Below are 20,344 nucleotides of genomic sequence, written 5' to 3'. Positions count from 1 at the left end.
CTTGTACTGCTAACTAGTGTTCAATCATGTATTACTGCTTACATTTTTTAAAAAATATTTTTGGATGATCCAACCGTACGGATGTGGGATTTTTTATATTTTGATGATATGAAAAAAGTTTCATTTAAAAATAATTTTATTTGGAGTGAGATTTTATCAGTCAATTAGTGGTTTGACTTGTACTGCTAACTAGTGTTCTACTCCCTCCGTCCCACCAGGTTCTTTACAGTTTCCTTTTTGGGATGTCCCATCCAATTCTTTACATTCCAAAACTTACCAAAAATAGTCAATGGGTCCCACCACTTCCCAACTTTTCCTCCCTTTTCACACTACTTTTACTTCTTTTTCACACTACTTTTACTCCACTATCTCTCTTTTATTCATTAAAAATTGACGGGTCCCACCACTTCACCCACTTATTTTCCTCTTTTCTACTACTTTATACATATTTCTTAACCTCCGTGCCCAAACCAAACGTAAAGAATTGGCTGGGACGGAGGGAGTATCATGTATTACTGCTTACATTTTGTAAAAAACATTTCTGGATGATCCAACCGTACGGATGTGGAGATATATTTTGATGATATGAAAAAAATTTCATTAAAAACTAATTTTATTTGGAGTGAGATTTTATCATTCAACTAGTGGTTTGACTTGTACTACTAACTAGTGTTCTATCATGTATTACTGCTTACATTTTTAAAAAAATATTTCTGGATGATCCTACCGTACGGATGTGGAGATTTATATATTTTGATGATATGAAAAACATTTCATTAAAAAATAATTTTATTTTGAGTGAGATTTTATCAGTCAACTAGTGGTTTGACTTGTACTACTAATTAGTGTTCTATCATGTATTACTGCTTACATTTTGTAAAAAATATTTCTGTATGATCCGACCGTACGGATGTGGAGATTTATATATTTTGATGATATGAAAAAAATTTCATTAAAAAATAATTTTATTTGGAGTGAGATTTTGAGTTTTACTTAAAATCATGTCAGTGACTTGAAGTCACTGATATCCCAGAAAACACGCTTGGAGCTACTGGAAAGATTTCATCAGTGGCTTAAGGTCACTGATATCCCAGAAAAACAACAGTGACTTGAAGTCACTGATGTTCTTTTCTTAGAAAATTTTTCGAACACGCTTGGAGCTACTGGAAAGATTTCATCAATGGCTTAAGGTCACTGATATCCCAGAAAAACAACAGTGACTTGAAGTCACTGATGTTCTTTACTTATAAAATTTTTCGAACACGTTTGGAGCTACTGGAAAGATTTCATCAGTGGCTTAAGGTCACTGATATCCCAGAAAAACAACAGTGACTTGAAGTCACTGATGTTCTTTACTTAAAAAAATTTTCGAACACGCTTGGAGCTACTGGAAAGATTTCATCAGTGGCTTAAAGTAACAGATGGTCTTTACTTAGATTTTTTTTCCACCCTTGGTCCTGGGAGCTACTGGAAAGATTTCATCAGTGGCTTAAGGTCACTGATATTCCAGAAAAACAACAGTGACTTAAAAGTAACAGATGGTCTTTACTTACATCCCCCCCCCCCCCCCCGGTCCTGGGAGCTACTGGAAAGATTTCATCATTGGCTTAAGTTCACTAATATCCCAGAAAAACAACTAATTTGTCCGTCACTTTGTGATCGAAAATTATATTTCATAAATTCAATAAAATTTATATATTGTATTTGAATAGGATATTACATAAAATTCAAATATGAAAAGTTGAATATTACATAAAATTCAAATATGAAAAGATGAATATTACATAAAATTCAAATATTACTAATTGAAAAGAGCTAAAATATTAGAGTATCCGATTGAGAGCCTATAGCGAGGTACTCCATGATTTTTGAAAAGCACCGGGACGTCGTATAATACAAGAACACTATTCTCATGGATGTCCCCACCTATAATGATTTTCTTTTCTAAAGAGTCGTCCCATAAGGATACAAGTATTCCTCCACTTCCATCATATAGCTTAAATCTAGCTCGACATCTCAAAGGTAAGGTTTCGTTTGGATAATTTTGTAAATTTTTAACAAACCCCTTCACAAAACGTACACTGATGTCACTAATGTCGCATTAAATGATTTTGTCCTAGGTAGTTGGGGGGTGTTAGTACGCTGTTGGCAGGTGTAAATTAAGAATTTTCTATCAGTGACTTGATGTCACTGATGTTGCATTAAAAGATTTTGTCCTAGTGTATATTAAGGGTAACATCAGTGATCTCATATCACTGAAGATGTGAGGGACAGTACAGTCATTTTAGCTTTTTCGCTGAATGTTAGTGACTTCCAGTCACTGATTAGTGACTTGAAGTCACAGATATATCTATTTAATATATTTTTCCCACATTCGGTAGATCATGTCACTGATGTACTTCATTTAATGCAAACCATCAGTGACTTCAAGTCACTGATGGTGTACACCTACCTCCCCTATCCAATTGTGTACATGTAACCGGCCCCATTTAAAAACATTCAAACTTGATCACCTAAAACACCACCCATACACACCGCCACTGCACTAATCGCCGGCGTCTTCGAGCCCGCTCCTATTAACATCAAATTAAAGTGCCTGCACAAATTTTTTAATTATAATTTCTATTTATTTTTTGTTACTTGAATTTTAATTACTCGATTGCGATGGCGGCTCCTTCGAGGAAGCCATGGCTATCGCCGGCGCCGACCTATCAAACTTTCGAGTCGTTTTGGGACTCCGACGAAGACGCTCCTGGTCCGCGGTGCGCTCATACTCTCACTGCCATTGCTCCGACAAAATCGCACGGTCCTCGTCTTATTCTATTCGGCGGCACTACTGCAATTGAAGGCGGCGGCGGCTTCGGAATCAGTATGTGTTGTTATTATTTCTTTGTGTATTTGTTTTCGTTGCCAGACGTTCATTGTATGTTTGATTGTTGATCAGTTGTAATGTTGTTGAATTTTGATGGTTAGGGTTGGCTGGTGTTACTAATTCGGTTCATTGCTATGACGTTCTCTCTAGAAAATGGACCAGGCATGTTTCGGATTTTACTTGTTCGTTTAGGGAAATTATTTGAACTTTTTCGGTTTTTAATTGTTCGTTTAGTGAAATGTTCTGAGCTCTCGAGTTCGATTAGTGATTATCGAAAAATTGCTGTCCAAAGGAGTTGAGTAATTTGACACTCCAGCTCAACTGTAACCTAGATCGAGCCCAGATTGATTTTTGCTGAGTAATATATGACAACTTTACTTGTTTAGCTCAAGCGGCTTACGGATAGTTTGGCTTATTTACATTCTTAGATATAAGTACTGTGACATTATTGAGATGCTGTGGTTATGGTTGAATACAGAATTAAACCATCTGGTGAGCCTCCTTCACCTAGGGCAGCACACACAGCTGCTGCTGTTGGTACTATGGTTGGCTTTCAGGTTAGTAGAACTTCTTATATTACAAGAAATATTGTTCCTATATTGAAGTTTTTTGGTTTTTACGTTTGAGAATTTTGTTTGCACTGCTAGGGTGGAATTGGTCCTTCCGGTCATTCAACTGATGATCTTTATGTTCTTGACATGACAAATGACAAATACAAATGGCATAGGTAGTTTACTCTTTGATTTAAAAAAAGTGCAGATTAATTGATGTTGGATATTTCATGAATACACTTGGCTATTGATTTAATGTAGAATTGTTGTTCAAGGAGAAGGTCCTGGTCCTAGATACGGTCATGTAATGGACTTGGTTGCTCAGAGATATCTTGTTACTGTTAGCGGTAGTGACGGTAAGTTCAGTCTGGCTTTTACTCATTTGTTGTAAAAGCTAGAATGTATAAATTCCACTAGATAGACTGATTTATATCAACATTCGACTTCAATTTACTTTTGCATTTCTTTTTCTGTGAGAATAGTTGAGAAAAGTTAGCTGTAAACCAAAATTGTGTCAGCATCTTTCCAATTAGTGCAATATTTATCGTATGCATAAATGTAATTTGTAAACATCATCTCAGCAATTTCTTTTGACGTCTATAATATACCTTATCTAGTTACCTGCCTAGAAGTAAATATTATTTTCATCAGGAAAAAGAGTGCTGTCAGATGCCTGGGCCTTGGATACTGCTCAGAAACCATATGCATGGCAGAAGCTCAGTCCAGTGGGCAATACACCTTCGGCTAGGATGTGAGTTATATTTTAATATGACAGATTCTTTAAGTGCCTATGGTTTTCGACGCAAAGTTGTATTAATTCCATTATATTGGTTTGGAGGCATCTTAGTGTATACCTTGATGTTTTACTTGACCATGGGTTTCTTATTACGTCATCAAAATTTTGAACCAGCATGGAGATCTTTGATAAAATTAACTTCTGTTGTGCTTAAAAAAAGTAGGTTATTGTCTAGAACAGAATCATAATTCCACACTGTATAGTATTTTTTTTTGTAGTAGTACCATTTGTTCTTTTCTTATTTGCCTTAATTGTTTTAGCATTATCATTCTGTTTTCCTATGAATTATCCTTTAATCATTTTATGGGCAATTTGACTATCCTTTTGTTAATTTGAGAGGACTATATAATCCCAAACTGCCACCAGGAGTGTTGATTCCCTTGAAATAAACTAAAATTTGGGAGCAATTATTCTGTCCCAAGTGGCAAAGATAATTTTACCAGGCATTGCTTTTATAAAAAACATAAGAATTAGAATCTCAAGGCATCTAAATTAGCAAGTTATTATTAATCAGTATTCATTAAATTCAGTTAATATATGTTCTAAAAATATTAACACCTATTTGAGTTCAGTTTTAGAATTTATAATTTACATTTCCCCATGTAGTTATGCAACAGCCAGTTCTCGCTCGGATGGTATGCTTTTGCTTTGTGGGGGAAGAGACATAACAGGCACGGTAAGGTCTTATATGCTTATGGGATTCTTAAATTATGAATTTGTACACTGTCATATTCTATTAGGTAGAGGTCCTGTGCATTCTTTTTTTGTCAATAACCCCCAATGTTTCTTCCTTCAATTGTGACTAGATTTAATTAATACTTCTTCCTCATTTGGTTTACCATCTTATTCCAATTTTTATTCACAAGACACTTTCATAAGTATTTGCAGTGGCTCAATCAACCAATCAAAAGTTGAACCATGAATAAAATGTAGTTAGTTTAGACTTCATTTTCAGATGTTTGTCCCCAGTGTTAATAGAAATTGAAGCCCACTTGAATTTAACCATTGATAAACAAATTAATGGAAGAATTATATAACACTGTAGAAGTTGCCTTCTAAAGTAATACTTTCTTACTCTTTAAAATTGCCTGTACTTTCAATTTCAAGAGATTAATATTCACTTTATTGATAAGGAAATCGATCAGTTTAGTGGGAAATGAGATTGAAGAGTCTTGCAAATAAGCAATACAATTACAAGAAAATGAAATAAAAAAACATATCCACACAAGATGTACCCAAATATGAGCATTGATTAAATGAACAGGTAATCATCTAGCCATTAGATTGTCAAAGTTGGTGAATATAAGAAAAAAAAGGTTCAATTGAACAGAGTCCTTCCTTCCATAAACCTTTTTCTGTTGAATCTGCTTGTGGTATTGTAATATTAAAATTCTTGTATGCTTAAATATTTGCATGCTTTTATGTAAATTCATAATACTGGTATGTATGTGCAACTACAGCCACTATCTGACGCTTATGGACTGCGCATTAATAGAAATGGCCAGTGGGAATGGACTCTTGCACCTGGCGTGTCTCCTTCTTCAAGATATCAGCATGCTGCTGTAAGTGTTGGTGGCACATTTCCAACTTTCTTTGCCACTCCTCTCTTTTTAGTTTTTGCTTTGTTTCTTGGACTAATGTTTTCCGTCGAAGCTCTGGAGGTGTAGACTTTTGGTAATTAGGTTTCCTGTGGTGTTGGCATTAGATTTGCGATATTGGTATTGAAGTTCAGATCTTGTTGCTGATATACCTAATGTTGTGCAACTCATTTAGGTCTTTGTGGGCGCTAGATTGCATGTTACTGGAGGTTCTGTAAGGGGAGGGCGTGGAGTTCAAGGTGAAGCAGCTGTTGCAGGTAATCTGTGAATTAGGTTGTAAGCACACTGGCAATTGCAGTACTCGTTATTTATGAACTTCTGTAAATCCTGAAGCATTCTCTTATGAAAGAAATTATGTTATGAAGTACTTGATACTGCTGCCGGAGTTTGGTTGGATAGAAATGGACTGGTAACATCTTCACAGCCCAGCAAGGGGCAGGCTGAGCCAGATCCTTCTTTAGAACTCTTACGTCGCTGTCGCCATGCTGCTGCATCTGTTGATACTCAAGTATATGTTTATGGTGGACTCAGAGGAGGTATGGGCTTACAATTAAGTACAATTGTTGAATAGTTTATTTCTAAAATCAGCACACGTAATTGATTAATTCTTCTTTTCTGCAGACCTTTACAAGTGCTTTACATGACTGTAACAATTTACATAATATTGGACATTATTTGAACTATTTCATCTTCTATTTACCTGTTATAAAAATTCTGAGATGCGGATTATGAATTTTATTTCAACAGTTCTAAATCTTGTGCATGAATTCTCTTTTGCTTTGCTGGCTTCCATTTACACAGATCGAAGGTGCTTAAATTTTCCTTCTATTTTGACATAACAAAATTCTTTACATTTCATGGCACAGATGTGGTGTTAGATGATTTTCTAGTTGCAGAGGACTCACCAGCTCATTCTGAATTTAATTCTCCGGCTTCAATTTCGGAGAGGGCCTCAAATAGGAATCTAGATAGCTCCCTGTCTTCTAGTGGTTCAAGGTAATCTTTTTTGTTACAGTTTTTGCATATTTAGCTCTTGACTTTATTACATTTTCATCTCACCATTTGCTTATTTTACATCTGTGATTAACTATATTATGGTATCTATGTATTCGTGCATAATGGTTTAGTTCATTAGAAAATTTTCTTTACTAGATTCCAGGAACTGCAGATCCCTGCTTCACTCTTTTTCCTCTATTTTCATCTATGTTCTTGTGTTTTGCACCCGGGGTGCCAGGCTCTTAATCTCATCCCTCCTGTCGTTAAATGCCATCTCCTGCAAATTAGGAACCCTAGGTTGCAGTTGCAAAGTGTTAAAGAAGGAATTTGGACAATTGTTTGTAACTATGATCCTTCACTCCTTTAGTCCTTTTAGTAGAATGGGTCATTGGTGTACTCATCCCAGATTGGAACTTTGATAGACTAATTTTTAAAGGAAGATTGAGCTGTTTCAGAAGTGAACTCTGATATGATCAAAAACTGAAGAGCAAAGGTGGCACTGTAATTATGTGACTATTGGTTGAGAAATATTTTAGAGGAGCAACTGATAGGATCAACTTGAAAAGAATGGTATATATGTACATATACGCTATGTGATCTTTTTATATCTATTATAGAGTAGCAAATGATGGTATCGACTTAAAATGAATCACATATTTATATACGTATCAATGTGATCTATCGGTTAAACTTTATTGTATAGTAGCAAATTATAGTATCGACTTGAAAAGAATCACACAGAAACACACACACACACACACACACACACACACACACACACACATATCCTCAACCACATTTATTGTCTCGGCTGAAAATCACAGTTATTACCTTGAATCTTTATGCTTAAAGTGAGATCGTCAAAGAATGTTAACTCAATTTCTCTAATCATTGTAAATATTCATTTTTGCCAGCATGGATAAAAGTTCTATGACGAAACTGGCCGAGGCTTCTGCTGCAGAAGCCAATGTTGCTAATGCCATGTGGCAAGCTGCACAATCTTCATTAAATAGTCCTGAAGAAACAAGTGTGTCAGCTAACAACTCACAAGCTGACAAGACCACGTCAGATTTTAGTGATACAGAAGCAGATGTGCGCCTGCACCCTAGAGCTGTACGGATCTTGTGCATTTCGATTCTGAGAGATGATTTTGTTTGTATAAAAGCTTAAGAGATTCCTCATTTTCCTGATTCTACAGGTGGTGGTTGCCAAAGAGACTGTAGGAAGTCTAGGTGGGATGGTAAGGCAGTTATCTTTGGAGCACTTTGAGAATGAAAGTAGGCGGATTGTTCCGTTGAATAATGATCTATCGCAGCCTACAAAAAAGTTTACGAGGCAGAAATCTCCTCAAGGTCTGCATAAAAAGGCAAGCAACATATCAATTTGCTTTGTGTTTTCCTCTCTTCTTTTTGTAGAGAAGTTGTATATGTTTGCATTATTTAAACCATATTTTCTCTTGTACAGGTCATATCTACATTGCTTAGGCCTCAAAATTGGAAACCTCCTGTTGATAGGAGGTTTTTTCTAGATGCTTATGAAGTGGGCGAGCTTTGTTATGCGGCTGAACAAATTTTTATGCATGAGCCTACAGTTCTTAAATTAAAAGCTCCCATCAAATTGTTTGGTGACCTTCATGGCCAATTTGGGGATCTGATGCGATTATTTGATGAATATGGAAGTCCTTCTACCGCAGATGATATAACGTAAGTTTGAAAGTGAAGTTCTTGCAAGCTTTTATCCTGTATGCTGTATTTTTAGATAATAGAATTAGTAACTGTATTCCATTTTATATCAGCACAGTTCAGATCTGTATGATTAAATTTAAAGTTGGTATCAATCATGATAGGTTTAATTGTCATTGTGGCTCCAAAAGCTCAAGCTCAGATCATATATTCTTAGGGAGACCACCTCAGATTTGGAAAAGCTGGTGTAACTATTGATGTTGACCAGACCTGCGATGAAGTCCATCACCACAAATTAAATTGACAAAATTAGTACTCCTTAAACATCTGATGGTCCTCAGATTTTAAAAATACACTGTTTAAAACAGTTAAGGGTGGCAGTTCATGCTTGATAAATAAGTATGTTACAAAATTGAATTCCCTCCTTAAAAATAAAAAACGGTTCATTGTAATTTTTAAATAAATAAGTTTGTGTTTGAGAAGTAGAAATCCATTTCAAATAAATTGATTTGTCATTTCGACTTGTCAATGCTTATAATTGAATTTCTTGGAACTGAATCAGTTCTAGATCCAGTTTTCTTTTATTTTCTTTAAATGTGTCAGTTGTACCAAATCCAAAATTTCAATTGAATTTCAAGTTCTCTAAGAAGCCATAACTTTTCGAATGGTTACAGAAGTATGTCATTTTGAAGGCTACACTGTCTTCTCGGCTGAGCTTATATGTGTTATGGATTGTTGTTATGACCATAGTAGATTATATTTCCTTTCCCTTTTATAGGAATGTGTTCTAATGATGATAGCTATAAGTTGTTATTTATTAATGCTATGGTCATGGTATGTTTTCTTCTTTCCTTTTCCTTCGATAGGAATGTGTTCTAATGGATAGCTATACTGTAATATACTTAAATACATCTAACAACCCTATCGAGGCCAAACCCTTAGCCCAAGTTGCAAAATTAAGTCTATCCCGAATCCACATAAAGGAAAACATCAATGAAAAGAAAGAATTGAATTTTTCTGGACCATTGAATGTAATTTTATTAAGCTCAAGTCCACCAGTACAAAGGCGACAAACTTATGTAATCCACAAGCCCACAGAACGCCCTTAATAGTTGGACTTGAGTTTATATGCTGCACTTTGTCCCGAATGTTTTGATGCGGAACGGTCGCACAGAAGTTTTACATTACAGTTATTTAGTGCTTTGAGAAGCACGTAATAATGGTAATTGGGAATAACAAGCTTTGTTATCCTTCATTGGATAGTTACTGCTTATTGGTTACTAATAGTATTTTCCTTTCTCCAGTTACATTGATTATTTGTTTCTTGGGGATTATGTTGATCGAGGACAACACAGCTTGGAGACTATCACTCTGCTCCTTGCATTAAAGGCAAGCTTCTACTTTGACAATTCTAGTACTTGGTTATTTTCCTCAATGCTACCTCATTTAATGATATTTGCTGTTGATATAATATCCAGATCGAGTATCCTGAGAATGTTCACTTAATACGAGGGAATCACGAGGCTTCGGATATAAATGCACTTTTTGGTTTCCGTCTGGAATGCATCGAGAGAATGGTATGATGTGTAGGTTTTTTTTTTTTTTTCTTATCTGCTATATAATTCTCTAATAGTAAATGGATTTTCAGGGTGAACGTGATGGAATTTGGGCATGGACGCGATTCAATCAGCTTTTTAACTATCTTCCACTTGCAGCCCTTATTGAGAAGAAGATCATATGTATGCATGGAGGCATAGGGAGATCAATACATTCAGTAGAACAGATAGAGAACCTAAAGAGACCCATAACCATGGATGCCGGATCTCTAATCTTAATGGATTTGTTGTGGTATGTTTTCAGTTTCATCACTTTATCTGCTGCTTTAGGTGTTTCCCCCCGTATGATTGGTGCCTTAGTTGCACGGCAGCCCTGTTCACCACAACTTATTTGTTTTAATAAAGTTTAACCTCTGCCCTCCCCACCCCCAAAAAATATCTATGTTTTGTGCAGGTCTGATCCCACAGAAAATGATAGTGTTGAAGGCTTGAGACCCAACCCCAGGGGGCCTGGCCTCGTCACATTTGGGGTATGTGTGCTGTTATTTCCTTGTGACTTCGAAACACATTATTGGTTCGATATCTTTGTCTATGAGTATGAGTACAATGTCTGCTATTTGCTGTGAAGTGCCAGATGCATGATATGTATATTTCTTGAAAATCTATTATAAATCCTACTGCACAAGTTAGTTATCTAGATAAAGAAAAACTAAAAATATTTGTACTTGTCAATGCTGATACATAAGCAATAGTTGATGTGCCCGGATCCTGTAAAGTAGCTGTTTTGTTATAATGTATATGATAGCTGGTGGACAGGGCATGTTCTTTCTGCTGTCAATGTACCATGCCCTTCATATTTAGGAATGGACAAAACTTTACCCTTTTTGAGCAGTCAGATATACATGATATTAAATTAAACGATTTGAGTAAAATGGATATAAGAGATAAAATGAGAACGACAACAGATCAAAGACATAGCTATGTCCTAGACTACTAGGTATAAAATCAAATGAATCTGCTAGTTGGAAAGTTTTTACTTATTATCAGAACTGAATACTGATACATGGCTGGTTATATTTCTGAACGAATTTGGTCTGATCAGCAATATGTTAATATGTATGTAATAGTAATACTATCGATCAAAAGTTCCTTTGTTATTGTGTCCTTTGCAAGGAAATGGTTCTGTAGTTGTAACTGTATTGGACACTCCCTTTTGGGGGCAATTTCGTTTGTTTATTAAACAACTAATTTGTGGGTGAGCTCGAACCTTGTTATATATTCTTGTAACCTTGCTGTAAGTTATCCAATTATACACGGTCTCTTCTTGCAGCCTGATAGGGTCACAGAATTCTGTAAGAGGAACAAGTTACAGCTAATAATAAGAGCCCATGAATGTGTAATGGATGGGTTTGAACGGTTTGCTCAGGGACAGTTGATCACTCTATTCTCAGCTACAAACTATTGTGGCAAGTAGTTATTCTTCTTTTTTACTTCTAACTAGAGGCGAAGTTTGTGTCTAAATCAAAATATGCATTCAGGCACCGCCAACAATGCTGGAGCTATACTGGTAGTTGGTAGAGGATTAATGATTGTGCCTAAATTGATTCATCCCTTGCCACCTTCCATGCACTCACCAGAGACATCTCCAGAAAGGGGGACGGATGACACATGGATGCAGGTAAAATTCTTATTGCTATCATGCATCTACTGACATTTAACTGAAGACCCAATTAACAAGAAATGCTGGGTTACAAGGTTTATTCTGCTTGATTATTTATTATTATTAACATGTATTACTTTTTCAGGAATTAAACATTCAAAGACCGCCAACTCCTACCAGAGGGCGTCCCCAGCCTAACCTTGATCGGGATTCACTTGCATATATTTAAAATTGTTCAATCCTTTTCAACAGTTTTTATGTGAAATTTCTTGTCCTGTATTTGCACTATAGTTCCTTTTTACTGTCAACCAGAAGGATTTATCGCCTTGAACTACATGCATCCTTTCTGATTTTGAGGGTCAAGTCGAGAGAAGTTTTTATGTATATAAGGGGAGTGTAAAGATGTGTCACAGGGAACCAACAGAGCCATTAGAGGTGTATGGTGACTATTATTTGTCGTACTGCTTACATATTATTACTTGTATGTATAACATGCCAGCGAAAGTGATGGCTAGGGAAGTAAGTATTAGTTTAGATATGGTCTGTAGTTGGGTACCCCTTGGGTTGTGTATTGTAATTTATGTATTGATCGATTAAATTGATTAATTAAATTCTCTCTCATTTAGTGGTAAAGACTGCGCTAGACTGCTAGGTAAGTTTAAGTTTAGATATGTTCTGTGGTTGAGGGAGAGGTAGCCCTCGAGTTGTCTATTGTATATTGTAATTGATTTGGTTTATATTTAGCAGAAATTAGAAGAGATGGGCTGTATAATTTCAGTCGAATTCACGTCAGTAATACAATAGACACATCGGAGATTGTTTCTGGGTTTATGAAAGAAATCTTCAACAAAGCGCCAAGGGTGTGGCTTATGTTTTTTGGTCAGTTTTCAACTGTAGCAGCACCTTCACAGAATTTCCAAATAAATACAGAATTTATACCGTGCTTAAATATCATATTGCACATGATATTAAATTAAAGTAGACAATCGTTTAGAAGTCAGTAATTTGACGTCATACAGAATTTAGTGTGGAAGCTTCTTGTACGCAGTTTCACCAACACTACCACGATCATCCACCAACTAAGAAAGTAAGGATAAATGCTTATATTTATTTGATGTGATGTTCTTTTTTGTCATGGGTATTACATTTCAAAATAATAATGCATTGTAGGTGTACGGATTTTCATTTATTTAATGGTAAAGGAACTTGTGATATTGTTGACAGCATATAAATATTATATACTACATCATTATATCTTTTACTTTTGTTGTTGCAAGGAATAGTATCAAAAAATCAATCGGAGAAATTTGTAGGAGTAGTAGTTCACAGTTCACACTTTTTGAAATATTGAAATACAGAAAAAAGAAAGACTATATATTAATCATGCAGTAATAGTCTTTCAAATAGAATATAATTTCAATTTCAAGATGTCCACAAAAGCGAACATAACATCATTGGATTCCATAATTAATATATTTAGTACAAGACACTGGAAACTAATTATTGAAATACATTATTTCTCGGTTTATGCTTATATAACTTTATCTGAGTGTACATTATTTTGTCCGAGATTCAAAGTTTGATTAAATGGCATCATGATTTTTTAATATCATTATAAGTTTTTTTTTTGAGCAAGTGAATCTTATGAACTTATATATTAATATTGGGTACATAATAAATTTTGAGTTCCAACGGCCCCTCACATCACATCGATATAAATTTTTTTTGGACAGAATGACTTTCATATTGTGAATATTATTGAAAGATAATATCGATTAATATTGAAATACAATATTGATCAGATTTTTTCGTTTAAAAAGTAATTCCTCAATTTTTTCGATTTCCATGAAAAGGTGCCCAGCTGCATGCATAAATAATAATCTTAATTTGGAAACAAAATGCTTTAGTTTTAATACCATTTTCGTAATATGGAGAAAAACGAGACACGGTATTCGAAATAATTCACGAGGCAAGGAATAAACTTTTGTGGAGGAAAGGTGTTGCATGATTACACGAGATCAAATCTACCAAGGTAATGCTTGAACAATCGAGTGCATTATTACGTGTATACTAGATAGCATTTCAAGTCTAGGGTTGAAATCAAAAAACAAAAATTCACATCGCGAATGGGTTGGAAAACAAAATAAAAATAAAGGAACTGTCCAAAGTTGTACCTCAAACAGCATTATGGAGCAAAGACTCAACACTGATGGGTCGGACCCATCATCAAAGACATTGCCAAGCAAATTTTGAATCATAGCCTAGCTCCATTCATCTGATACCTCTCAGTACTCTATTATTATTAAGCAAAGTATTCTTCGGTCTTGTCATTTGATCAACCGTGCCTCGTATTTAGTGCTTAAAACCTATGCATAATAAAGATAATCAAAGGTGATTAACGCCATTTAAATATTTCATAATTCATGATTTGTTGCACATATACAATTGACGCATCTCGATTGTGGTCTTCTACCTTTTTCTCATCCGATACATTAATTTAGTAATATTCTGCCGACACTTGCTTGATCCAAAGATTTCTCTCTAGATCGCCTTCTAATCAAACGCGTATTGCTAATAAAATGAAGTAATTAAATTAAAGTGGTTAAGTGTATTCTGGACCCCAGATATTTGAACTTTCTATATGCGACAACAGTAAGCTGTTAAAAAAAGTTGACCATAAAAGTTATAAAATCACACAAGTACCCTCACACTCCCACCGGTTGGTAAGGAACTTATCATATACATGTGAAGAATCAGAAATATTTTGTCCCTGAATGCATGTGTACATGCAGTCTCAAAGTTTGTTTTTGAGCTTATATTTTTCCCAACAGGTCTTAAAGAATATCAATGATCTTTCACTCCTTTTGGCCATGTACAGTAAACACTGAAAAGCCAGTAAGACAAAGACATTTGTTGAGAACTGAGAATGGTCTCTTTCATAAATTTATTGTTAGCAGCTGGATTAGCTGTGAATTATATGGGAATTCCATGTCATGAGTGGCTGTATCACAGGAGCCAGTATGATGCAACTGAAAATCATTGTAAATGAAGGATACCCTACTTATGGGACAAGCCAAAAGTTGCCAATAGATAGTGGTTATATATTGTGTCATTTAAAGGGGAGTAAAATTGAAAACATAAGAGTAGTGATGAAAATTAAAGAGAGTGAGGAACAAAAGCACTTACAAGATAGGGTCCATGAGTGAAATGTCTCAAGTAGACTCAAGATGTGATATTCATCTTTCTCCATGCACTGCACCAACACTTGTTTCTTTTCCTTCACCCTTCTTCACCGCCCCCTTGCTCTTCTGCCCTATTTCTCAAACCCAAATTAATTCTCGAAAAAAACCTAATATGTCAGCTCATGAAATTAAACCTAAGGATTTCGCGGAAGGATCCTCGACGCGATCAGAACACAATCAGCAACTAGTACCAGCTCCAGCTCCTTTGAGTAGGTATGAGTCACAAAAACGTCGAGATTGGAACACTTTTGGGCAGTACTTGAAAAATCAAAGGCCGCCGGTCTCACTATCACAGTGTACTTGCAACCATGTACTTGAGTTCCTTAGATACCTAGATCAGTTTGGAAAGACAAAGGTTCATTTACTGGGGTGTATTTTCTACGGACAGCCAGACCCTCCGGCTCCTTGTACTTGTCCTCTTAGGCAAGCTTGGGGGAGCCTTGACGCGCTCATCGGACGCCTGAGAGCTGCCTATGAAGAGAATGGCGGATCACAAGACAAAAATCCGTTTGGAAATGGATCTATTCGCGTTTATTTACGTGAAGTCAAGGATTGTCAGGCTAAAGCTAGAGGAATTCCATACAAGAAGAAGAAGAAGAGGAAGCTTCCGAGCAAGGCAAATGAACAAGAAGTTAAGTTCTCCAAACAATCGGCTTAAAGTTACATCCCTAATTCAGCTTCGTTTCTCCCCAACAATCATGGTAATTTTCACTACACTACTTCAACTTCTATAAATAAATTAGAAGCTACTTTTTATTCTCCATTAATGATTTAATAAGTTTCAACTTAGCTGTTATTACGGAACCCAACAGTTATTCTCTGTGATTCAAAACCCTAATACAAACACAAATTAATCAGTAGTAACCCTAAATGATTACTTATGATCTATATTTCTGCCGATCTGGTTTGTGAAATATCGAAGAAAGTAAAACAGGAGATTATAGAATAGATCACACCCTTAAAACGGTTTACTCTAGCCATGATTGATGATTATTCCTGTTCTTTTTTTCCAGTACTCTCTCTCTCTCTCATATCATGCAAAATACTGTTTAATTTATTGTATTATAATGTGGTTAAAAAAATGAATAGTATATTTGAATAAATTTTTACTTTTTTCTCGTTTTGGATATGTGTGGATTCTCCATGATCTTGTGCATGCTACCTACGGATTGGCCATTTCATACCTGCACCATACAAATCATAATTTCCTGCGCATCATATACTATATTTAATTGGATAAATTTCGATCATACAAGCATATAATTTCTCTTTATAAATTCGTTTCTAGTGCTTACTGTGGTCAAAACAAAATACTCTCACCAATTGCATTTTCATTCAATAAACAATTAGCTGTATACATAGGAAAACATCCATTTAATGTTGATATAAAGATGCAATGGAGATAACAAGTTCACTTGTAGAATTCGCTGCAAAAAGAAAAACCGACTAACATAAATTTAACAAGCAAGGTCAAAATCGACCGCAAATATTCTTTGTCTCTTTGATCGGTTCCTCTATGCACCGTTCTCTTCGATGGGTTGTTAATAATAAAACAAGCCCCAAATTGATTTAGCAATCAAAAAGCCCTCACACTTATGGCTAATTGATAATAATTAAGATAGCATAGACATCTAACATATATATGTTCGTGTAGACTTACAACACATTTTCCTCCTTGAACGATGTCTCGTGGCAAGTGATTTGTAGGGTTGTTAATTGAATTGTTAATGTAAATACATGGGTCCATTCCAATTAAAACTCATTATATATCATTATGTACATGTTTTTGTATACAACCAAACATTTTTCTTATTTTTAACGTCTGGTACGCTTAGCAGTCTTTCTAATCCTGTAATTTTACGGCGCATTTGGTTGGAGAAGCGTATGGAGTTGGAATAAGAAGAGTTAAGGTGGTATAACTTATAAGGTTCAAATATCATTTCTCTTGTCTAAAATAGTTCTACAACATAATTATCAAATTCTAAAATAAAGTTTTTTATTTAAATTTTAAGTACTAAATTGTTTATGTAAATTATGTATGATTGGTATTCTATGTCAGAATCAAATTATATATATAATAGTATGATTAATTTCAAAATATTTATAAAAATTTAAAATATTATCAGATGTTTCTCTACATGAATGTATAAATTAAAAGATAAATTTTTTATGAAATAATGACACAAACACACACACATAATGGAAACTAAAAGTTGTTCTGTGGTCATTCGGAATTTGGACCCTAAGCACCTCCTTATATTAGTTCATTTAAACATATCAATTGAGGAAATTTTTTAATTAGTCTTTAATAAATTGAATTATTAAGAACCGCTTATATAACATATTAAATAAAATTATATTAATCCACTCATGTTTATTAATTATAAAATATATACTAAAAATAACATATTACCCCAATATAAATTTATCTTTAATATAAAATTTAATATTGATTAAAATATGTGGGATAAAAAGCTGCCGGGTAAATCTTTATTTATTTAAGTTCCTTGGTCTCTGCTACGTTGATTAGTTGTCGTCTACGCTCCATTGCCAAATCGGCAACGAGCTACTTCCAATGGTTGATCTCGAATATAACGACCTCATTATTAACAAGACAGCACTTTTCATCAAGGAATTCAGATATTTTTAGAACAGGCTTTATTGATGATGAACGTGGATGCTACCGCTATATGCATTCTATATATATATTTGTACTTCACCCTTTAAATAGTACTGGCTCCATACCACAATTGAATAAATTTCAGAATTTAAATTGACCAAACAATTGTATACATATAACTCTGATCCTGTACGTTGTATTTTTATATGTTGGTAATTTGGTATGTGTGTCTATGAGTCTATCAGTACTCATTGTAAGTACGTGTTGACAGAGTTTAAAGATAGTTGCATGTGTTTGTGTAGATATAGAGCTGCTTAGTTAAGTCACTCCGTGTTTTTCGTATCTGAAATGTATTGGCTGCAGGAGTCGCATTTGATCTGCAGCTAGCTCTGGGTAAGACGGACGCCAAGTGTCAAAGTAAGAAAAAATTACAGATTCGCAAATGTGCTTTCATTCTTCACTCCCTCGCAGTCGCAGATGAAACAGATTCAAGTATTTATAGTGTAGCTAGCTGCTTTTCAAAACCAAATATGTATAACATTGATGCTAGTCGATCCGTCCTAAATGTAGGTCTGTCATTTTAATCATCTGCATGTAGAACTATATGATACTGTAAACTAAATATTCTAGTTCAATTTTAGTATTTAAGTAAGGGTTTGTCTAGTGTGTGTCCATGAGCACATGCTAAGCGCATAAATTTTTGTATTTAGATCATTTTGATTGGTGTTGTTGGTGTATTTGCAGGGAGTCCACCATTATTAAGAAGTAGGAGTCAATCAAAATGATCTAAACACAAAAATTTCCGCGCTTAGCATGTGTCCGTGGGAACACCATAGAAAAACCGTTTAAGTAAGGGTTTGGATTCCTTGCTTTCTTGAGGAACATGTACAAAGCAGCTGATGCCTGATGCTCATACATATGTCTGGTAGGTAGAACTGAAACACCTAATTGAAATGCTAATTAATAAGAGAGCCAGAACTCAGAAGGGCTTCAAAAAGTGTAGCAGTCTAATTGGTATCTCAGATTTTCAAAAGACAACAGTCCAAGTGTAATAAGTAATAACATATAAATGACCACACATTTCTAATGTATAATTATTAGGTCACAAATTGCAGGATATATATGCTTATAAGATTCTAGCTTCCCAAGGGCAACATCCATTGATGAATCACATAAGTGTCCTTTATTGCTAATACATGATCACTTCTTGTTCTTAAAGCTTGTTACCAGGCCACATGTATTATAAATGCGCGCATTAGGAAAGTAAACAAAAAGTGAAATGAAGAAGATACAAGGCACAACAGAAATCCAAACGCCTGCCGAAAATTTAATCAGGTACTAATTAGGCACCTTAACAAAGGCCAAATGTTTTGAGCTGTCAACTCTAGTGAGAGTTTTAAGATCATAAGCAATCCAACATCTTGACGTGTCCAGATGATAGAAGTATCCTAAACACTTGCAGTCTCTGGTGCATTTCATTTCACAGTCATTTTGTTTCACAGGTCCATCTCCTTCTGTGTATTTCACCATGAAATGATCAACTCCTTCCAATTTATTATAGTGAAAGTCCTTGGCAGCACATGATGATACCTTAGGTGCCTCACAGCTCTTGCTCCAAGCCAAAACTGGCCCGTTAGGTGATGGACAACCCACACATTGACTGTCCTCGCAAAGCCCAAACTTCCCACATCTCGTCGGTAACTGACACTCCGATGCATCAGAATCTCTCGAAAACAATGTATATGTTTCTTCCCATGCACCATAATCAACTTTGTCATTATAAGTATATATCTTTATGTTCCCATCCATTGCTAACCTTAGAAATGACAATGTCGTATTGTATTTGATCCTGGAAAGGATGCCGCCAGCGCTGTAGGGGGAATTAGCAACGCCCAAGCCAAATTGTAGATTATAAGCAAAACCTTCACCATACTCATTTTCGCTTAGAAATGTCATGTTCTGTATAGTGGCCCCTTTGGTTATGTTAAACCACTGTGAGAATGTGAAATAAGGCATAGGCCTTGGAGAGTTAGCAGGAGTATAATACATAGTTAATCCCTTGGGCTCCATTTCAAGGCTATAAGGCCCATTCACATTTTCATTCCGAGAAGCCCTGCTGACAAGCTTTGTGGCAGCTCCCACGCGGAGAGACTGGCCAACTAAGAGAGTATCCGTAGGAGAATCAAAGCTTTGCCATAAAAACGCGCCTTTAGAATCATAAAGCACCATATTTCCATCAGGGAGTAACTTGAAACCCACGACACCTTTGTTGGCCGTAGCACTTTCCCATGCAACTTTCCCATTGGAATGAGCAAGGACTAGGTTTCCATCAGTTCCGAATGAGAAAGTGGCCTTCTCATCAACGGGGTTCCCTCTATTAGCTTCCCAAACCCAGAGCATACGCGACTCGGTGCGCCTTAAGCCCATACGAAGAGAAAGGGTGAAGGCCGTAGGTGTTTGGTTATAGAAGCAAAGTTGAAATGGAGAAGTGAAGACACTTAGAGCTCGGTAATCACCGAGATATTCACTAATGTATTCACCCAACTCTCCTTCATTTACATACTTGAATGTTTCATTGGCAGGAACAGTGGCTTGACAAAAGCTCAAGGAGAGTGTTTGAATGAAGAGAAATAGGATTGCAAGGTTTAATCTATGCATAGAGGCCATGTTTCGAGTTGTTCATGTTTTGAGGAAAGCATGCTTATTACTTATAGAAGCAATTTCGATAGATACTAGTCTAAAAAAGTTGGCTAACTGGATATATAGAAACA

At 35.5% G+C, this 20,344-nt stretch overlaps 3 protein-coding genes across 4 annotated transcripts; 2 read left to right on the top strand and 1 right to left on the bottom strand.

Moving 5' to 3' along the window:
* The first annotated feature begins 2,444 nt into the window (after window positions 1-2,444).
* Window positions 2,445-12,322, top strand: LOC108209125 (serine/threonine-protein phosphatase BSL1). Its single transcript, XM_017379875.2, has 21 exons — window positions 2,445-2,869; window positions 2,974-3,034; window positions 3,351-3,429; window positions 3,520-3,599; window positions 3,685-3,779; window positions 4,075-4,174; window positions 4,826-4,895; window positions 5,680-5,781; window positions 5,993-6,074; window positions 6,183-6,353; window positions 6,684-6,813; window positions 7,728-7,926; window positions 8,012-8,179; window positions 8,278-8,516; window positions 9,800-9,884; window positions 9,974-10,072; window positions 10,144-10,343; window positions 10,506-10,581; window positions 11,382-11,517; window positions 11,590-11,729; window positions 11,857-12,322. The coding sequence occupies exons 1-21, from the start codon at window positions 2,665-2,667 to the stop codon at window positions 11,938-11,940; spliced, it is 2,601 nt and encodes an 866-aa protein (XP_017235364.1). The 5' UTR covers window positions 2,445-2,664; the 3' UTR covers window positions 11,941-12,322.
* A 2,514-nt stretch (window positions 12,323-14,836) lies between these two features.
* Window positions 14,837-18,225, top strand: LOC108209126 (protein LIGHT-DEPENDENT SHORT HYPOCOTYLS 10). Of its 2 annotated transcripts, none has more exons than XM_017379876.2 (2): window positions 14,837-15,654; window positions 17,937-18,225. In XM_017379876.2, the coding sequence occupies exon 1, from the start codon at window positions 14,910-14,912 to the stop codon at window positions 15,609-15,611; it is 702 nt and encodes a 233-aa protein (XP_017235365.1). In that variant the 5' UTR covers window positions 14,837-14,909; the 3' UTR covers window positions 15,612-15,654; window positions 17,937-18,225. The 2 variants fall into 2 exon arrangements, with proteins under 2 accessions (XP_017235365.1, XP_063944298.1); XM_064088228.1 differs by lacking the exon at window positions 17,937-18,225 and adding an exon at window positions 17,876-17,899.
* A 508-nt stretch (window positions 18,226-18,733) lies between these two features.
* Window positions 18,734-20,285, bottom strand: LOC108208219 (epidermis-specific secreted glycoprotein EP1). Its single transcript, XM_017378728.2, has one exon. The coding sequence runs from the start codon at window positions 20,238-20,240 to the stop codon at window positions 18,912-18,914; it is 1,329 nt and encodes a 442-aa protein (XP_017234217.2). The 5' UTR covers window positions 20,241-20,285; the 3' UTR covers window positions 18,734-18,911.
* Window positions 20,286-20,344: the final 59 nt, after the last annotated feature.

The sequence above is a fragment of the Daucus carota genome, chromosome 2 (genome assembly GCF_001625215.2).
Source record: "Daucus carota subsp. sativus chromosome 2, DH1 v3.0, whole genome shotgun sequence".
NCBI classification, from domain to species: Eukaryota; Viridiplantae; Streptophyta; class Magnoliopsida; order Apiales; family Apiaceae; genus Daucus; species Daucus carota.
The sequence above is the reverse complement of the archived record's forward strand: the minus strand, read 5'-3'. Positions and strand labels throughout refer to the sequence as shown.